The 18,149-nt window shown below is 42.7% G+C and overlaps 2 protein-coding genes across 4 annotated transcripts in view; one reads left to right on the forward strand and one right to left on the reverse strand.

Moving 5' to 3' along the window:
• Positions 1–1,923, reverse strand: part of SMAD1 (SMAD family member 1) — a 105,433-nt gene extending 103,510 nt beyond the window's left edge. Inside the window, exon 1 of the mRNA XM_052690120.1 lies at positions 1,687–1,923. The gene's annotated coding sequence lies outside the window, so the exon portion shown is untranslated. The remainder of the gene's footprint in view (positions 1–1,686) is intronic.
• Positions 1,924–2,326: 403 nt separating this feature from the next.
• The window catches only part of OTUD4 (OTU deubiquitinase 4), a 29,748-nt gene continuing 13,925 nt past the window's right edge, over positions 2,327–18,149 (forward strand). The window contains exons 1-11 of one of the 3 annotated variants that reach the window (XM_052690415.1): positions 2,327–2,455; positions 5,383–5,866; positions 6,617–6,700; positions 9,610–9,660; positions 11,216–11,262; positions 13,811–13,883; positions 14,367–14,448; positions 15,263–15,407; positions 16,849–16,906; positions 17,232–17,346; positions 17,566–17,630. In XM_052690415.1, coding sequence (XP_052546375.1) covers positions 5,702–5,866; positions 6,617–6,700; positions 9,610–9,660; positions 11,216–11,262; positions 13,811–13,883; positions 14,367–14,448; positions 15,263–15,407; positions 16,849–16,906; positions 17,232–17,346; positions 17,566–17,630 — 885 coding nt within the window. In that variant the 5' untranslated portion in view covers positions 2,327–2,455; positions 5,383–5,701. Of the gene's footprint in view, positions 2,456–5,235; positions 5,867–6,616; positions 6,701–9,609; positions 9,661–11,215; positions 11,263–13,810; positions 13,884–14,366; positions 14,449–15,262; positions 15,408–16,848; positions 16,907–17,231; positions 17,347–17,565; positions 17,631–18,149 lie in introns of those variants that run through there. The other 2 variants (XM_052690414.1, XM_052690416.1) reach the window with 2 other exon arrangements.

Consider the following 18,149-nt stretch of genomic DNA (forward strand, 5'->3'; position numbering starts at 1 on the left):
TGCTAACATATCAAGCTGTTGATTGTGCGATCAGTCCATCATTTAAGTACCACTAACATAAAATGCTAAGCACCTTGAATCTGATACGGTATCAAATCTACATGGAATCAAAGCAGTCAAAATAACGGTCCTGATTTCTAGCCTTCTCCAAAACTATGGAGAAGACAAGGCGTTAGGATTACTGTATTTTTGGAGAAGAATTTCAAACTCAAATAAGCTGCATTTCTGTAGTCCCCTGAGATTTAATAGTAGGGATGTAATACTGAGACCATGTGCTCTTTCACTTGTGCGTGAAGCACAAAGGTGCAGTCACCTATAAACAGAAGTAATGCAACCATTGCTACATACTTTATTAGCTATTATTACATTGCTTTTCTGCGAGACAAACATAAAATCTGGGCCTGTTTTTCATCAGCAGAAGAAAAAAGTCTACACACAGATCTGTAAAGAAAATGGTTGAAGATACTCTGACGCTTATATATTTAAGCCTGATCTTCCTACTGACAATTAAATATCGGACTGAACTATTTACATGTTTTTACATGTTTTTTCTTTTACCAGTAATAGTAGGTAAATAACAGTGTCTGCTATTTATTTTTATTGTTTATGTATATATTCTTTTTAAGAGATTCTAAATGAAGGATTTAACTGTTTTGGAGGTAGAAGTGTAAACACACCTTCAGTAAGAAATTGCAAAAACATCCATGAAAGTCTCCAAGTAATCCTAACTTATCAGAATCCTGGAACGGTTTGGGTTGGAATAAACTTTAAGATAATCTTGTTCCAATTCTCCTGCCATAGGCAGGGACACCTCTCTGTGGACCAGGTTGCTCACAGCCCCCTCCAGCTGGCCTTGAATGTTTCCAGGGAGTGGGCATCCACAACCTCACTGGGCAACCTCTCAATATGTACCTCTCATGGGAAATAATAGTATCACCACAGGTTTTAAGCCAAACTTGGAATAGGCAGTTTAGGATGGGTACAATGGGTTTCAGATAACTCTGATTTCACATTTTTAGATTCTCAGGCAGAAGGGTGACGAGGATATGGCTTGGTGCTACATCAGACACAAAACCTGTCATCCTGTCAAAATTTTCTTTCCACCCTCCTGTGTTGCTGTTTGTACAGTAAGTGCACAGCAAGGCAGCCTGAAGACTTTATCCCACAGCCAAATATTGTTGGGCTTGGTGCGAGGGGGGGTTAGCTATCAGCCAGAGCATTGCTCTCACCATGTTCTGCTATTCCTCTGTAGGAACCTGCACAACAGCACAGAGGCACCATAGGTACTGAGCTGGGATTTTGGGACCCGGGCATCTCAACCTGGGCTGCTTTTTTAGCCTGCTGACTTCAAAGTACTGCTCATCTGCCAACTTCTTTAATAGGAAGAAAGTGGTTTGCACCTTCACATGAGGAAATATAAACCTCATAATTGACTGCTTAGCCAAGAAGCTAGCTGGGGAAGTTTTTTTAATTACCAGGCTACACTTCAATTTTTTATTGTCTTTAAGAACCAGGCTTCATCACCATCATTCGTATTTACACCAGACAGCTTTCAGTATTTATTTGGTCTTTTCTGTTTGTTGCTTGATGTCGCCTAAATGTCTGTTTCCCTCTTCCCTGACTAACAGCAGCTCCTGCCCTGCACCTGTTACCCTGGGCTGTTAACCCACAAGAAAAAAAAGTTACCTGTCAGAAAAATCTCTTTGAAGCATTCCCTCCTGCATCCCACAACCTTTCGTAGTGCAGCGAGTCCTGAGACGGGCGGGAGCTGCTTCAATAGATATCACAGCCAAAGCAGGAGGGTTGCGCTAAAGCAGAAGGAATCCCAATTCACACACGTAGGGCCGCGGGGCCGTACCGACAGGAGCCCTCACACCGGGCTATTACCGTGGGCTGCGCCTTCAGGCCAGCTCCCGCCCTAGCAGCGCGGAGCGCCCTCAGCCATGAAGGGAGCTGAGGCGGGGCGCGCCGCGTGCGGGCAGCGCTGGGCCGTACCACTGCGTGCTCGTAGGGGAGCGCCGCTCCCCTCAGCGCGGCGTGGCACTCCGGAGCCGCCCAGTGGAGGAGCCCGGCAGCGCAACCGCCGCTTCCCCCCCACCGGCGCCTTATTTCTCCCCTACGCGGGCGATGGTACGAGCCGCAGGCGCCCGCGCAGGTGCGGCAGATGGGACAAACCAACGGTGCTGCGGGGGGGGCGAAGGAAGGCGGGAGTGGGGTGGGCGGGCGCGCGCGTGCGGCGAGGAGTGATGAGAGGCGGTGGAGGCGAGAGGGCGAGGCCGGCACGGGGCCGGCAGCGGGCGCATCATCGGGCAGCGACGCGGCCGCCGCGGGAGATTGAAGCGCCCGTTCCGCAGCCGCGGGGCCGGGAGGGGGCGGCACCGCAGCTTCTCAACTGCTGCCCGGGGGAGGGAGGGAGGGAGGCAGAGGAGTGGGCGGTGCGACCGCCGCTTCACCGGTAAGCGCCGGGCGGAGGGGGCAGGCCGCGGGCCGCGAGCCTGGCCGCGTGTTGAGCGGGGCGGGAAGGCTGTGGGCTGAGGGGCCGCGTCGGTGCCGCGTCGGTGTCTTGCGGGGGGCGAGAGGCGGGAAGGGGGGCCGGGCCCGGGCCGGAGCGGGAGCGGGCGGGCCTCGTGTGACGGTGGCGGCGCGGAGAGCCGTCCGAGCAGGGCCCGGCGCAGGGTGGGGGTGTGCCGGCGGCCAGCCGAGGCACAGAACCCGGCCTGGTGCAGAAAATAAAGTTGTGTGGCTTGAGTCAGCTTCCCGAGCTGATTCTCGTGCGGGCGCTGGGGGTGCAGGGAGGAAGCGCGCACTGGGCTGCCGTGTAAGTGCGGGTGGGATGCCTTAGTGCCATTACTCGGTAATTGTAATGTCTGTAGCGACCAACGGGCTGTCCTTAGTGAAGCGTTCATTTGAATGCCGAGGGTCTTTAGCTTTCGGTGGATAAGTTTCTCCTTATGCCTTACAAATCACTGGAGTCCTTCAGCGGGAGCCTCACCTCTCCAGAAGCCTTTTGTAGCAGTGTATGCATGGGAAAAGCCTGTGAGTCAGTGCTGCTGCTGGCCCTCAGCAGTCAGTCACAAGGAGAGCAGGCCTCTTGGGGATTAACTGCTACATGGTGTGGATTCTGGGATTTTTTTTTCTGTGTGTTCTTATCAAAGCCTGTTCCGTCATGTAGAGGGTGGCCTTGTGTTTACAGGCACAATACAGGGCATCTGCCATTCCTCTGGCAGACCCTGACAGTCACAGTGTCAGGAGCTCAAATACTATAGAAGACAAATTTGTAGGCATGTTAGTACATAGTTTGGGTGCTGTGTGTGACAAATAGAATGAGGAAAAATGGAATAGTCTTCATTAACTCTGTAATCGGACTCTAGCCTGCTTGGCCTCAGAAGCCTCTTGCCAAATCACTTGACTCTTTATGAGAACAAACTCTAGCATGCAAGAGCCTGCTACTTACAGTTTGTGAAGTGGATGTAGCAGTGGAACCAGTGATAGCAGCTGTTGGCTGCTCACTTCTATGAGTTGGCCGTTTCCACCTTGTGGTGAGGAGTTAGGGCTCCTCCCAGCACGTTGACCCCACACTGCCCATCTTAGCCCTCACGTTCCTGGGGCCTCACAGCTCCTAGTCATATAATTGTTTGAGTTGGGACTTTTAAAGGTCATCTGGCCCAATTCTCCAGCAATGAACAGGGACAAACACAGCCAGATCAGGTTGCTCAGAGACCCGTCCAGCCTGACCTCGAATGTCTCCAGGGATGGGGGTATCCACCATCTCTCTGGGCAATCTGTTCCAGTGTTTCACTACCCTTATCATAAAAACTCTTAAGTTCAATCTAAACCTCTTCTCTTTTAGTTTGAAACCATTTCCCCTTGTCCTATCACCACAGAACTTCCTAAATAGTATGTTCTCTTCTTATAGCCCCTGTTTAGATGTTGAATGGCTGGTCTCAGGTCTCCCTGAAGCCTTCTCTTTTCCAGTCTGAACAGCCTTTCACTTTCAGCCCTGAACAACTCTCTCAGTCTGTCCTTGTGAGGAAGGTGTTCCATCCCTTGGATCATTATTGTGGCCCTTCTCTGGACACACTGTAACAGGTCTGGATGCAGTGCTCCAGGTGAGGTCTCACCAGCACAACCTAGAGGGGCAGGATCACCTCCCCTGACTTGCTGGACGTGTAGCCAGGATGTGGTTGGGTTTCTGGGCTGCAAGGGCACATTGCTGGCTCATGCCCGGCTTGCCATCCACTATTACCCCCATGTCCATTTCAGCAGGGCTTTGCTCAGTCCTTTTGTTCCCCAACTTATATTAACAGTGAGGTTGCGTCCACCCAGGTGTGAGCCCTTGCACTTGGCTATGTTGAACTTGATGAATTTTGCCCGGGCTCACTGCTTGAGCCTGTCTAGGGCTTTGTGTCCTGTAGGTGTCATGAGGCTGTACTGAACTACTTGCAGTTTCTATTCTCCTCTACAGAGATTTCTTTTGTAACTCCTCCTCCTCGCAGAAGCCCAGTTTTGCCAATAAGGAAGTTGGATGCTGCTTACGTGAAGCTGCTACAGAGCTTTCTCCTGGCTTGTAGTTTGTTAGTCCGGTCATTGTACTCTGTACATTGTCATTGTACTCGTACAACTGTACTCAGTTCTCAGCTCAAGTTGTGGCCTTCTCTGGCCTTATTCTGTTGGCTAAGAGTAACAACTAGAGTGTTCATCGCTTCTGTATTCACTGCTTTTTGCATCAAATTTGGTTCATTTAAGCTAAAGGGAAATTGCTCACAGTTGGTCCTAGTGCCAAGCTTTCCTTCGAGGGAAGTTACACAACCACTGTGAAAAATAAAGGATCCTCACGTGTTTGGGAACCTTCTTTTTGTGTCAGATGTTGTGCACCAAAGCCTGTTTGTAGGGCTGAGCAAAATGTAGTCCTGCGATTGTAGTAAGCATTAGTAGCTTCTTACTGTTGAAGTAGCTTCTTACTGTTAACAGCAATATGCACAAGAGCGGTGTGAGTGTGCTGAAAGCATTGATCATAAGTAGCTTTTTTGCTTTTTCGTTACTGTGTGGGGTTTGTTTGTTTGTTTTTAACTGGGCCAGTTTGACTTACTCTCTCGCACGTGGCTGCACTTCAAACTATTATCTTCCCGTCCGTGGAAAAAAAAAAACACACCCGCGGGTGGGATGGGAGTGGATGGGGCGGGAAGGAGCCGGGTACCGGCTGAGCCCCCAGCGACTGGCGGCGAGGTGCGGGCCGGGGTGCGCCCGCTCCTCCTCCGAGACTACCGCTCCCAGCAGCGCCCGGGCTGAAAGTGAAAATAAACTCCAGGCTGCGCTCCCCCCGCCTCCCCTCCGCCTTCCCTCCTCGCACATGTCCTTTCTCTTTTGTTTTCCGTCCCGCAGGCCGGCTGCGCTCCGGATCCGCGGGACCGCCGGGAATCGTCGCTCCGGGAGAAGCCGGACCGGGATTCCGACGCCGCGCCGTGCCCGCGGCCCGCAGCCCGACCCCGCCGTGAAACTTTCCCGTTTCTCTCCGCGGCTCCCACATGCGGGTTGCTAACGCGGGGCCGGCGGCTGCGCTTCCTCTCGCCGCTGTTCCTTCGGGTGTCTGCGCGCCGGCGCCCCTGGGCCCCGCCGGCTGCTGCTGCCCTTCCGCGGCGCTCGGGCTGCCATGTGGGGCTAGGAGGCGTGCAGGCTGTCCCCGCGGCGCGCACCACTGAACATGGAGGCGGCGGCTAAGCCCGGCGGCGGCGAGCAGAGCCGCTCCGCCGGCGGAACGGACGCTCCCGCGGCCGCGTCCATGGACTGCTACTTGAGATCTCAGGGCTTGTACAGGAAGAAGGTTGCCAAGGATGGATCGTGTCTCTTCAGGGCTGTGGCGGAGCAGGTAACTAGTTGCTTTAAGAAAGCTGTTGCACGTGAACGTATGTTTTCTAAAATACAGACAAGCGTAGGCTAAGCGGCGAGGGAGAAAAAAATACCGCTGTGCTGGTGGGGGGAGAGAAGTGCGGCGTGTGCGCAGCACGTGTTACTCTGTAAGCTTTGACCCCTTACTGCTGCCTCGGAGCGTTTGTCAGATTGCAGCATTTGGGCGCAGCTGCCTTGTATTGGGACTGCAGGAGAACGAGCTGAGTGGAAGGAGTTCAAAAGCCCTGTGAGTAATTTAACTTTGCTTCTTCCTGTTGCGTTCCCTTCCCCCCCCGTTTCGTGTTTCTGTTAAAGAAAAAAGCGACGGCGTCATCTTGTCTTAAATACAAACAAACAGCAGTGGGAGCTGTGGTGCTTTGCTCTGAGAGAGAAGCCGAAATGCCTGAGCTAATTATACGCAGTTCACTTTTTAACTAATTGAATTCCTTGCTTCAGATGAACGATGACAACAAATGCTACTCTTTTCACTTAGTGAGTCCACACAGAATTGAACATTTCAATTTAAGGAGTACATGAATTCTGCATTTACTTAATTTTGGATACGTAGTTGAGATATTGTTACTGAATATCTAAACATTTGAAATGTTCTTCAAGCTAAAACTAGAATATCTCTAAGCCTGTGTGTAGGATTGAGTCACTAATTATTTACGGACAGTTACCAAAAATCAAAAGCACTGGTCTCACTTGTTTTGTTTTCTCCCTTTGGTAGGTGTTACACTCTCAGTCTCGGCACGTTGATGTTAGGATGGCTTGTGTAGACTATCTTCGGAAACACAGGGAGAAGTTTGAAGCAGTAAGTATTTCTGGTTCGTTCTTGAGCATTTAGTAAAAATCTTCCCTGATTCTTTTTTCTTAGCTATATTGTTTGAGAGTATTGACTGTAGCTGTATACTAGTTGATGCTTTTTGAAATGAGTGCCTTTCCTTAGCTGGCATATATGTGGTAGTAACTCGTTTTCTGAAACCTGGAGAAAGACCTGTGTACTGCTTGGGCTGGGCAGATGTGAGTGGGAGAGTGGAAACCCCAGTGTTCCTTCAAAGAAACAAAACAAAGTAAAGCTTTTTAAACTCTACAGTCTGCAGCAGACTGAAATCTGAATTATATTTTAGGATGATGTCTAAGTTAATAAAAATCACAAAATATTCTTGCTGTGCTAATTAATTGCTTTTATAGTATATGAGCCATTTGTGTGATGAGGCTGGTGGGTTTTGTTTCCAAGTCTGCAGTTTATTATACGTTGCCATAGTGATTCCCCCACCCCTTTCCTAAACATCTGTAACAAAAAGCTCCGTCAGCCCTGGAAATAAAATAACGACATATAGATATTGGTGTATATTTGGCCAGTGTCATCAATGCTACAGTTGTGAAATCTATTTTTAGTTCCTCTTAAAATTTTTAGTTCCTCTTAAAAGAATAGTAATAAAGAGTGGTGCTTCTTTTTATATTTTAGCGTAATGCTGTCTAACTAGTTTTGAGGGTAGCCATAGTAGGAGCGTTTCTTACTAGGGGATTATTGCTTGCCTCTCTTTTTCTCTGTTAAAAATCACCCAGACACCACTAAGAAAGCTGTCTTTGATGCACATTGCTCAGAGAGGAAAAGGGATGAGCGTGTATATATGCTGTAATTTCTGGCAAAATGCCCTGTACTCAAATGTAAATGATCCCTGTTAGTGATGTGGAAATGGTCAGGGAGGATTTAAGCAAATTAGAGTGAATCTCTCCAAGTGGATGCGATGCTGACTCACCTGTTGGTGTTTGCCAGGACAATTGGATTTGTTAATGTTCAGTCCCTCTCCTGACTTTGCAACTCTTAGATCCTTCTTCCTATTTTTCGTTTTTTCTGCCATTTCTGCTGATTGTTTGATCCTTTTGTTCCAAAACTGCTTCTTTAAACTTATTTCCATGTGGTATTGTGAAGTTTTTCAAAATGGAGTTTTTCTTGACTGTAAATGGATGTTTCTCCTTCCCAGTTTTGTCATTTCAGTTGATTAACATTTTCAACCCTAGCTGCTGTTGCTGTTTTTGTCCTTCTCCTCCCAACTTTTAGTGTCCCTGTGTGCAGGATCTCACTGCTTTAGGTTTTTTCCTCCGACTTGACCCAAGTGATGTGATCTCCTTTAACCACTTCAGTGGTTCTTCTGAAAAGCTTCTTTGGGGAAGAAAAACGAAATTGTGCTTTTCAAAATAGCTGTTTCCTGTACAACGTTGGGCTATTTTTTATCTGTTCTTGTTTCCTAGTGTTCGTGTTCTCTCAGATACCTCGTCACAGCTCTGCTGATATCCTTTGCTTCCCATATTGTACTTTTTGCTTTCTGTCTATGAAATGCTGTTATTGTTCACTTTTTTTCTCTTAAAAATATATTCCTCTTTCCCCATGTTGCTGTGACTTCCCTCATCTTGTGCCTTAGTGGTTAAGTGCTACTGAACGCTTATTGGTGCTCCTCAGTGAAATTCCTCCCTACCTATTGTAAGCATTTCACCTTCACTTTCTGCCTCTCTTGCATTAGTCCTGCAATAACCAAAGTTTCAGGTGACTGTACTCAGTCTTCCATTTCATCCTCATCTTCTCTTCAGGTCTGTCACTGATTGCTTCTGTCTTCACTGTTTTTTTTGTTTTTTTTTTAACCTCTTCTGTTTTCTGTCAGAACTTCTGGTGCTCTTCCTTTTTTCCTTTATTCATTATCATTAGGTTATTTTATTTCAACACACCTAACAACTACTGTTGATGCTGCTGTTTCATGGATCTTTTACTTCATATCTGTTTGTTTCAGATAAATTAAAAATGTTAGCCAGGCTTTTTGATGGTATTTATGAACAGTACTGTCAAGTCTGGTTCAAAATTGCAAAAGCAGAACTTGAATATCACAATTCTGTTCCATTTTTCTTATCACCTTGTTTCTTAATCTGTATAGGCAGAGAGGCTAGTTTGCCTGTATCTTAAGTTCACAATGGGGACTACTTTATTTTTAGCTCCTGGGTCTAAAGTTTAGCTCAATTAAGCAGATTGACTGTCAGTAGCAATTTTAAACTATAGCCGTTCTGCTGGCCAGCGTGGCTGGATGGTGGTAGTTAATGCTTCTCTGTTTCTGCTGCATTTCTCTCCGTAGTGTTGACAAATGTAATTTTGCTCTCTGTGCATGTTAAGCACAGTTGGGGGATTATATTCTTAGCTTATTGCTTACAGGCTTGTGTGGTTTTTTGCGTTCTTACACTGGAAGCAAAAGCACTTTTTTTGAAGTGATACAAAAAAGGGAAAAACTTCTTGATTTGCCTGCCTGATGTACAGGTGCTACAGAAAATGGGACCCCATTTCTGTCTGATTGCTCCCAGTTTCTTACAAGATACTTGAATCAGCTCACGTGTACTCTGGTTTGTGATGCTGTGCGTGCCATAAACATCTATTTGACAGCATCTTTTCTACGGGATTCTTCTTTGGCTGCTGGGTTTTCTTGTTTGTTTGTTTTTGTTTTCATTGTGTGAGATCTCCAGACACTGTTCATGTGACTGTCTCCTAGATCGCAGACACGTGTTTGACTTTTTTTCCCCTCCTTTTATCACTATGTAATTCTATGTGATTGTGAGTGCTTCGTGGGCTGGGTTCTTGTAAATTTCCTGTGGTGTGTTGCCATTGGTGCAGTTGGCCTTAGGTTGGGGGAATCCATATGCTGCACTACTAAAATTAACCTTTTTTTTCCAATGCAGTTCATAGAGGGGCCATTTGAAGAATATTTAAAATGTTTGGAAAATCCACAGGTATGGTAATCTTGGCTTATAATAGAAAGTAGTTCTTATCTTTATTGGTAATTGGGATGGTTTTGTTGCCAATATTTTGGACTGAGCTTAAGGGATTTTTTTGAATATATGTTTTTTGATTATGTGAGGGCTGCCCTGAGGGTAGTGCCTCTCATTTTATTATGTTGGCCCATGATGTTGCAGACGTTGGTGGTCCGGGAGTCAGGTTGAACCTTCCCACCAGTACCCCATTCCGTGCTGTTGCTCTGTGACAGATGGCAGCAGAGGGGCAGGCAAAATGGCGTCTGACGTGGAAGTGGGTACGAAGCCAAAGGCTGACTTTGAATTCCTCCATGCAGGGAAATTGCACCCATTGACATTCATCAGTGCTTGCTGAACGTTTATGACCAAACAGGGGATGTGAGCACAGTGAGAGGGTGGGTGGGGTGTTTCAGCAGTGATGACCGTGGGGCACCTTTGCTGGTGCTGATTTTTACAAGTGCAGAATGCAGTGCAGAATTGTCCATCGCTGGTGGAAACGTGTAGCTCACGGTGGGAATGTGTTGAGAAGGATATTTTAGACCTGAGATTTTGCTCTAGCTTAGTGTTATTGTGCTCCTTGTACCTCTTATAGCTTCCATGCAAGTGAATAGGAGGCATTACTTCTGGCAGTGACCCGTGTGCATACATATTTTATGCTTTACAAAAGAGTACATATTTGGGAGATTTTTTTTTTGCTTCCATTTAATGTTTTGTTTCCCCAAATTGTATTCAAATTCTCGAAGCCTCTAAAACAAAGAACAACAACAACAACAAAAAAACACACAAGAAGCAGCACGATCAGCTTTTTCTTTAAGCCTGCCTTGAGTAAAACTGTAAAGATTTAGGCGGTGAAAAGACAGCTGATGTGGTGCACAATTGATTTAATTTTTAAAGTTAAAGAGATAACAGCTTGTATAATGTGAGTAAAAAAGAGAACAATCTAGTACAACACATAGGAAGGAAACTGAAGAACTTTGTGGATTTTGCAAAGTGTGTTTACATGCATTCCCTGCCAAAATAAAAGCATGTTGGTTTTTTTTTTTTCCCTGCTACTACAACATTCCTAGTGAAGACAGCTCATCAGATGAGTCTTTTTTTTAAAACTTTTTTTTTTTGACTTTGAGAACATATGGAAGAAGAGAGTAAAATAGATGTTTAACCTATTCTTTTGTCTTTGCTTTTCCAAGGATTTTTAATCATACAGCATTGTTGCTTGGGTAACGAGGCTATATGCTGTACCAAATGGTAAATTATGCTATTTTCCATTGTTTTCAGTTCTCAGGTTTCACACAGATCAGTTTCTAGTTTGGAAAAAAAGGCCTCCAGTTTCTGTCTCGGAGCCTTACTGGGACAACTGTTATTTCAAAAGATCTTTGAATGCAATCAAATTACCTTGGTTGAACTCCAGACTCAGTGTCAGTGGATTTATATTTGACAATAATTACCTGTTTATCTAGTCAGGAAGAGGTGAAATATTTGTGTGTTTGATTGGGCTTAATTTTCTTATTTTTTTCTTTTTTTTTCTCCAATACAGGAATGGGTTGGACAAGTAGAAATAAGTGCCCTTTCACTTATGTACAAGTAAGACAACCCTTAAGTGTGTTTTATTGATGTCAGTTCAGTTGCTTTAGTTACTCAGTTGGAATACCAAAGATGGAATTGTTTGTTACATCTTAGTTGTCCAGAAAATTACAGATATGCTTGGAAAACTGCAGCTGGCAAGGTATTAAAGAGGAATTGAGAAGTGAGCTTTTAAAATGACGTTTAGCCTGGATTTTGAGTAACAGTTTGCATTAATGTCATCCATGTCACCTGTGTGATGTAATTGTGGGTGGTGTCATGCTGTTTGTATTTTTGTTATCTTTGTCTTCTTTTCTGTTATAACTACATTTCTCCCTATTTCTCATGAAGGTTTGATAGTAACCCTATTACTAAGCTGTGATATGCACCCTTTTCTTATTTGCTTCACTTCAGATGCTGTGGAGTGGCTTGATGGAATGAGTATCGTAGGCTATATGTTAGAAAGCCATTCTGATACCTCCCCCAGCGTGCAGCTGGATAAGACTTCCAAGTTCACGTGGCATCTTTTATTCTCATCTCTGTGTAGATTTTCCTTTTTCCACTGTATCAGTGTAGGCAAAATAGGGCAACCGTAGCCTGAGCTGAACTTAAATGTTTTAGTATTTGTGTCAAGGTAAATGCTCCTGTTGGTGAAGAGCAGTTTTCCAGGTGCTAAAGTTTTAAGTAAATATTATCTTGCATGTTAACCTTTAAATAAGAAAAATATAGGCTGTTTTGTGAGTAAAACAACATGCTGAATATCTGTAACTTCTTTGTAATTTCCATGCAAGGAAGTGAGCAATGTACAACATCTTACAGCTATTCATAAACTAGTTAGAAAATTCATTATTGCAGAATCCTAACTGTAAATTAATGACGCTTTTGTACTTTGACTCTTGATGAGATGGTTGATGAGAGAAGAAGCAAAGGAGTTAAATATTACTTTAAGATACTTAAGTGAGCAGGAAATTGCCCAAAAATGTATCTTTGCTTGCACTGTGTGTGTGACTGCTGCGCTTTGTTTTGAGAAGACTGGCTTCCATTGAAAAGGCAGCTTAGAAGGTCTAGGAATGCAGAAAAGGTGATGGAGGGCAAGTGAAAGAGTCTCCTCTTCTACTGCATGCTGGCAGATGGAAGGAAAGCAGAAGTGCAAGTTTCCTGTTCCATGCCAGGTAGAAAAGGGAGAGAGTTTCAGACTTGTATAGCGCAGGTAGAAGTGCAGAATCGATAGGTTTGGCTCCTTTTCCACTCCTCAGATCTGTCACAGCACCACTTGGGTTATGTTCTAAATTTTAGTCACTTCTCTGAGGCGGGTGGCTCTCTGAGCTTTGGTGTTATTTTCCCCTTGGAATTGCTGTTCTTCAGGTGAGGTACAGAGGCATGCTTTTTTTTTTTTTTTTTTTCTTCCCTAGATCGATAAACTGCATGTGTGAATATATGTAGTCTTTTTGTAAGATTAATTACACTTAAGTTTTTGTGAGAGAAGATGTTGTTGAAGGAAGTGATGGGTTGCTGAGCAAAGGAAGGACTGGATGAAAGAACAATTAAATCTTGGGACGTGACAGAGGTTGCTTTATAGTAGGAGAGCAAGTATCAAGTCAATATCAGTTGTGAATTTTCCCTTGTCACTTTATTTCTGCTTCATTTTCCTTTCTAGTTAAATAGACTGTGAAAATAATTTTAAATATAGAATTTAAGTTCTAAATGCAGCATAAAGTAAATTCTACATTATATTGTTATAGCCCAGCGGCTCATTTGTATTTTTAATCATTGAAAGGATAATGAAGCAGTTATTTCACCTTGGAAAGCAATCATTGCTTAGGACAGAAAAAAAGCTCTCTAAACCCATTTTGTGACAGCGTGTTGGGCTGCTGTGCTTCATGATGAGTATAGGCCAGCAATGCACCAACCTGCAATTTATTGGTTATAGGAAGACTATAGGGATGGTGTGCTATGCCCCAAATCAAGGCAAATGGAAGAAGATGCAAATATGTTCAGAATGGTGCATAAATCATTTTAATAACATAACAATCAAAAAGGAATTATGTCACAACTGTTGTGTGACAACATTGGTAAGATGGAATTGATAAAAGATTTTACTGCTACTTCAGAAAAAGAGAAAAAGAGCAGTAAGTTGAAGTGTTTGTCCTGGGTGAGGGGTAGAAATGGCTAAAATTAAGAACTTACTCAAGTCATTAATAATTGCATCCATGTTAAATCTCTTCTGTGATGTTATTAGCTAAGAGTAAAGTGTACCACAGGCTCCTGTGTTTGTGACAGAAAGCTGTGGTGCATCACAGGGGATGAAGTATTGCACAAAAAGTTCACTTGGAGAGTAAGACTAGGACTGGAATCGTCAAATATAAATATTTTCTGTCTGAATCTCTCCTGAAAGAGCAAATGCATTACAGAAGTCCTTTTTGGTCCAGTGAAAGGTCCACTCATCTTCAGTATTCTTTTCTAATAGGTATTTTTTGCTGTTATAGATATCCTTTATAGTTGACTTGAATATTCCTGTTCTTATTGATTGTTAGATGAAATCTTATGTAGTTTTTTTTCCTCCCCTCAGGAAAGATTTCATAATATATCGGGAACCAAATGCTTCTCCTTCACACGTGACTGAAAATGGCTTTTCTGATAAGGTTAAAATAACACTAACATTTTTTTGTGTGTGTATGCATGTTTAGTGAAATCAAAATGAAGGCTACTTTAATTAACAAGTAATATAACGTGAGTGTTATTAGTCAACACAAATACTGAGATAATTCAATTTGAACCATTTCTTCTGTACCTATTTAAGGCAACGATTCTGTTAGTATATGTGGCTCATTTGAATTTAGCTGCACTGTATTTGGTGTGTGGTGCATCTTCTTAGTAGCTTAAAACTCTGTAAAAATCAATTTACGACTGATGCCGACTCATAGTTATGTTGGCCTTATTTTTTTGACTTTAAGCCAACTTTTTTTTATTTAAAAGACATCCACTAAACTTTTGGATTGTTTTATTGTTATTTTGAGATCCTGAAATATAATGAGACATTGATTTGAGTTTAAAGGTACTGTTGATATGAAGAGTCGAGTGATTCTTCGTTTACCTAAAAATGTGTGCATTTTTCTTTTTTGCAGGTATTGCTATGCTTCTCAAACGGAAACCACTATGATATTGTTTATCCCATAGAGTATTCAGAAAGGGCTGCTCTGTGCCAGTGTAAGTATTATGTTGCTTAGCTAAAAGCACACATTTTTACTGGAAATGATAATCCAGGTTTCAGTTAAAGGGAAAAGGCCCTGTCTGAATGTTTATTATCATTCTCTTGGAGCTTATTATGGAATTATCATTCTCTTGGAGCTTAATTTTCCATTTGGATTGTCAGTGATTGTATGATTCTTCCTATGCCTTGGTTCTTGATTCATGTTTGCAAATTAACTACCCAGAGGGGAAGACTTACCTGCCTCTCTTTATCCGGGTGCTCTGACATGAACAGAAAATCGTGGTGTACTGATTTATAATCTATTGAATTGTCTTAGGTCAGCATTTAGGTTTTAATTTTGTATTTCAGATGATGTTAGTGAACTAGTTGTTTACTTAAAAATTGTCCTTGTACGTGTAACTTCTACAGAAATCATGGGAGTTGACTATGAAAAGATAACTGTCTACATGAGTTACTGTTTTTCTTACCAGAGTGGAGTAATGCCCAGATGTTCCAGCCAGCTTCAGTGGATCCCTTGGCCTCCCATACAGGAATTTCTATGCTTTTTGAAATTCCTGCCCATATACAGAGTTGCAAGACTAAGACCCAGTTTGCCTGTCAGGAGAACTGCTTGTTAGTAGCTTAGTGCATGCTTGTTAAACTACAGTAGCTACTGCTGTTTTGACTTGTAACAACTTCACTGTTTCAGTTAATGCTTCAGAAATGCTTGTGTTCATCGCAGTGACTTCAGACTCCTGTGTAGTGGTGGTGTAAAACTTCATTTACCTCATAACTGATCTTGTTCTACCACTTTCTTGTCCCCTTCCCCAGCTCTTCTTTATGAGTTGCTGTATGAGAAGGTGTTTGGTACAGATGTAAAGAAAATTATAGAAGAGCTTAGTGCTGTTGGTGTGACAGAGGAAAATAATGGTAGCAGTGAATTTTCTGCTTCAGATTCAGAGGATGACAGCTACAGGTAAATGAATTTAGAACTTGCTGTAACATGCATGTGGACACAATACATGTTAAAGAAATCTTCTGAATTTCTTGTGCGTAGCAGAACTCAACAGGGTTGAAAACATTTAAGAATTAACGAGGAGAAACAAAGTGGAAGGGTTAGAACTGTGAAAGAATTACGTATCTGGTCTTTACTGTAACTAAGGACCTAGTTAGTCTGTTTTTCCTGCAGTCTACCTTTAGGTCTCATTGCATATTGGAGTGCTGCCATAGGAACATGTCCCTCTTCCTGTTTAAAGCAGAATAATTCCTGGGGAGAATTGTCAGCATGCCGGTGTGGTGCGGTAAACTCCGTGAGAATTAATTGCCTCGCTCTCCTAATAGTAATGTAGGGAATCTGCTTTAGCAGAGGGGTGCACTTGATCTCCAGAGGCCCCTGTGATGCTGTGGTGCTGATGGAAATTGACAGAGAGAATACCAAGTCTTGGGGAAGACATTCGTTTTCTTTCTTCTTAGTGAAGGGGGAGGGGGGCAGAAAAATAGGGAATGTTTCCACATAAAATACAACATAGAGGAACAGTTTTTGTAGCTAAATGTCGGTGTGGAAAGTTTTTCCATTCCTTTCTGATTCTAGAGCTTTCCTGAGCTTCGTGTACAGTGATGTTATCCTCTATCATTGGGATTCATAAGCAAATATGCTGCTAACCTCTGTAGTACATTTATAAGTGGATGTCATGTGCTCACTTGAGACTACCTCTCTTGATGTTGTTGATGCAAGACCTAATTTGTGTGAATCTTGATCTGCTTAGTCTCAACTACAAACATTTTGCCCTATGTATGAAGTCTTCAGGGTTTTTTTTGCTTGTCTTAAAGTTTACTTTATCTTGTTGCCTCACCTAGTTTTTTGGAAGTTCTTTTTCATTTTATAAGTGTTAATTTGTCAGTTACACTGTTTTCAATGTAAGCAGCTGTGCTGTTGTGGGAGGAGTTAATGCTGACAGTTGTCTAAAACTTCCATTAATGTCAGGGTAGAAAAATAGAGTAAGTTAGAGTGTCTGATCCTGGTTAACTAGTGAATTATGACATCATTTATTTCTGACGGCCTCTTTTGCTCTGTTTCTTTGATGTAACTGCAATGTTTTAGAGGAAATTTTTTCCCTTGCAACCTTCATCTTTCTTTTTTATTTAAACTAATAGTTAAGTGTCTTAGTGTAAGATAGGCTTCCTGAGACTTGAACTTCAAAAATGAAGTCTTAGTTTTAGCCTTGTGGTATAGAAATGTAAATTTTATTTTAAACTTAGCTTTTTAATCTTAAGAAACAAAGATGTTTTTCACTATGTTTAGTGCAGAAAAAATATGAAGAGAATGGTAGCCTCAGTATTTTTCTCAGCTTCTGAGACATTTCTTGCTTAGTCCTTACTAATAATATACTGTCACTGTTCCTTTTCTTCTTCTGCAGAAGTAAAGCTACAACGATTGTTGATGTGAATGGATTGAAGTCTCTTTCTGGCAACAAGGTATTTATTTAAGTTTTCTTTTTCTCCTGTTAACTTGTATTCTGATTTGTTGGGGTTTTTTGGTCATGTTCATGATATAATCTTGATTTTCTACTTGTACAAACATGTACTATTTTAAAATCTACTTGGTATTGCTGTTTATTTCTTACTTTGGTTCTGGTATGGTTAAAAGAACACCGTTTGAATTAATTTTTTAACACTTTCCTATGCTTTATGTATTTTTGGCATATTTAAGTTTGGAATCTTAATGCTGTGATTTGAAAATCTATTAGTGTAAGCTTCTGTTTCTATTGGCCACTTTAACACTTCCTTCTGTTTCATACAGCACCTTAAGAGCAGTGGAAATCCCACTCTGTTTTTGCCTAAGAAAGTTCTTAAATCACTCAATCCACTGGTTTACAGAAATGTTGAATATGATGTTTGGCTCCAATCCAAATGGGGTAAGTAACTGCATACTAAGTTCCATCTATTGCAAGCTGATATGGGAAGCAGAGCCTTTTTTGAGCAGTCTTAGTTTCATTTCCGGCTGTGGTCTTCCTCTTATGTGTCAGTGTGTGGATTGAGAGCCTGGACTGCTGCTTTTTAGTTTAACTGTATCATTAAAGTCACTCTTTTAGTGTATTAAAGCTAACAATATGTTACTGCCAATCTGTTTACAGATCAGCAAAAACAAGACTTCTCTATTGCTGCTGGCATGCAATACTCAATTGGAGATAAATGTAAAGTAAGTACTACGTAATTGGAGTTGGAGGAAAACATAAATGTCTCGGTAATGTCAGTTCTCCCCCTTTGTTAACCATTGGGATGTGTATCTCAATTATTTTGACACATGCCAGCAGTTTGTGCGTATGTGTGTGTCATGTAAGAATTATTTGATCAGCAAAATCACCGCCACCACCCAGAAGAAACCCCCAGAAACACAATGAAAAAGCTCCTCCTACAGACAACAGAACAACCTCTGCCTAAGAGCAGGAAAGCCTTACGTAGAGTTGGTTATTTACTGCTTAATAGGATGGGCTACAGATTTTCTGTTTTAGACCCTGAAGTTGTCCTGTGTGGCATGGACTTAAAGTTAGAGACAGTAGTAGTAGAAGGAGCTCTGGTATTTAACCTCTCTCTCCTGTTTTGTGTGTACACAGTAAGACAGTTAAACACATGGGAGAACTTAGGAAGCAGAGAAAAGTGATGTTCACTGAATTAATGCAAGTGGAAAACCAAATGCTCTAGCAAGACATTCATTGAT

The sequence above is a fragment of the Tympanuchus pallidicinctus genome, unplaced genomic scaffold (assembly GCF_026119805.1).
Source record: "Tympanuchus pallidicinctus isolate F22 unplaced genomic scaffold, pur_lepc_1.0 scaffold26, whole genome shotgun sequence".
In the NCBI taxonomy this organism is placed as follows: domain Eukaryota; kingdom Metazoa; phylum Chordata; class Aves; order Galliformes; family Phasianidae; genus Tympanuchus; species Tympanuchus pallidicinctus.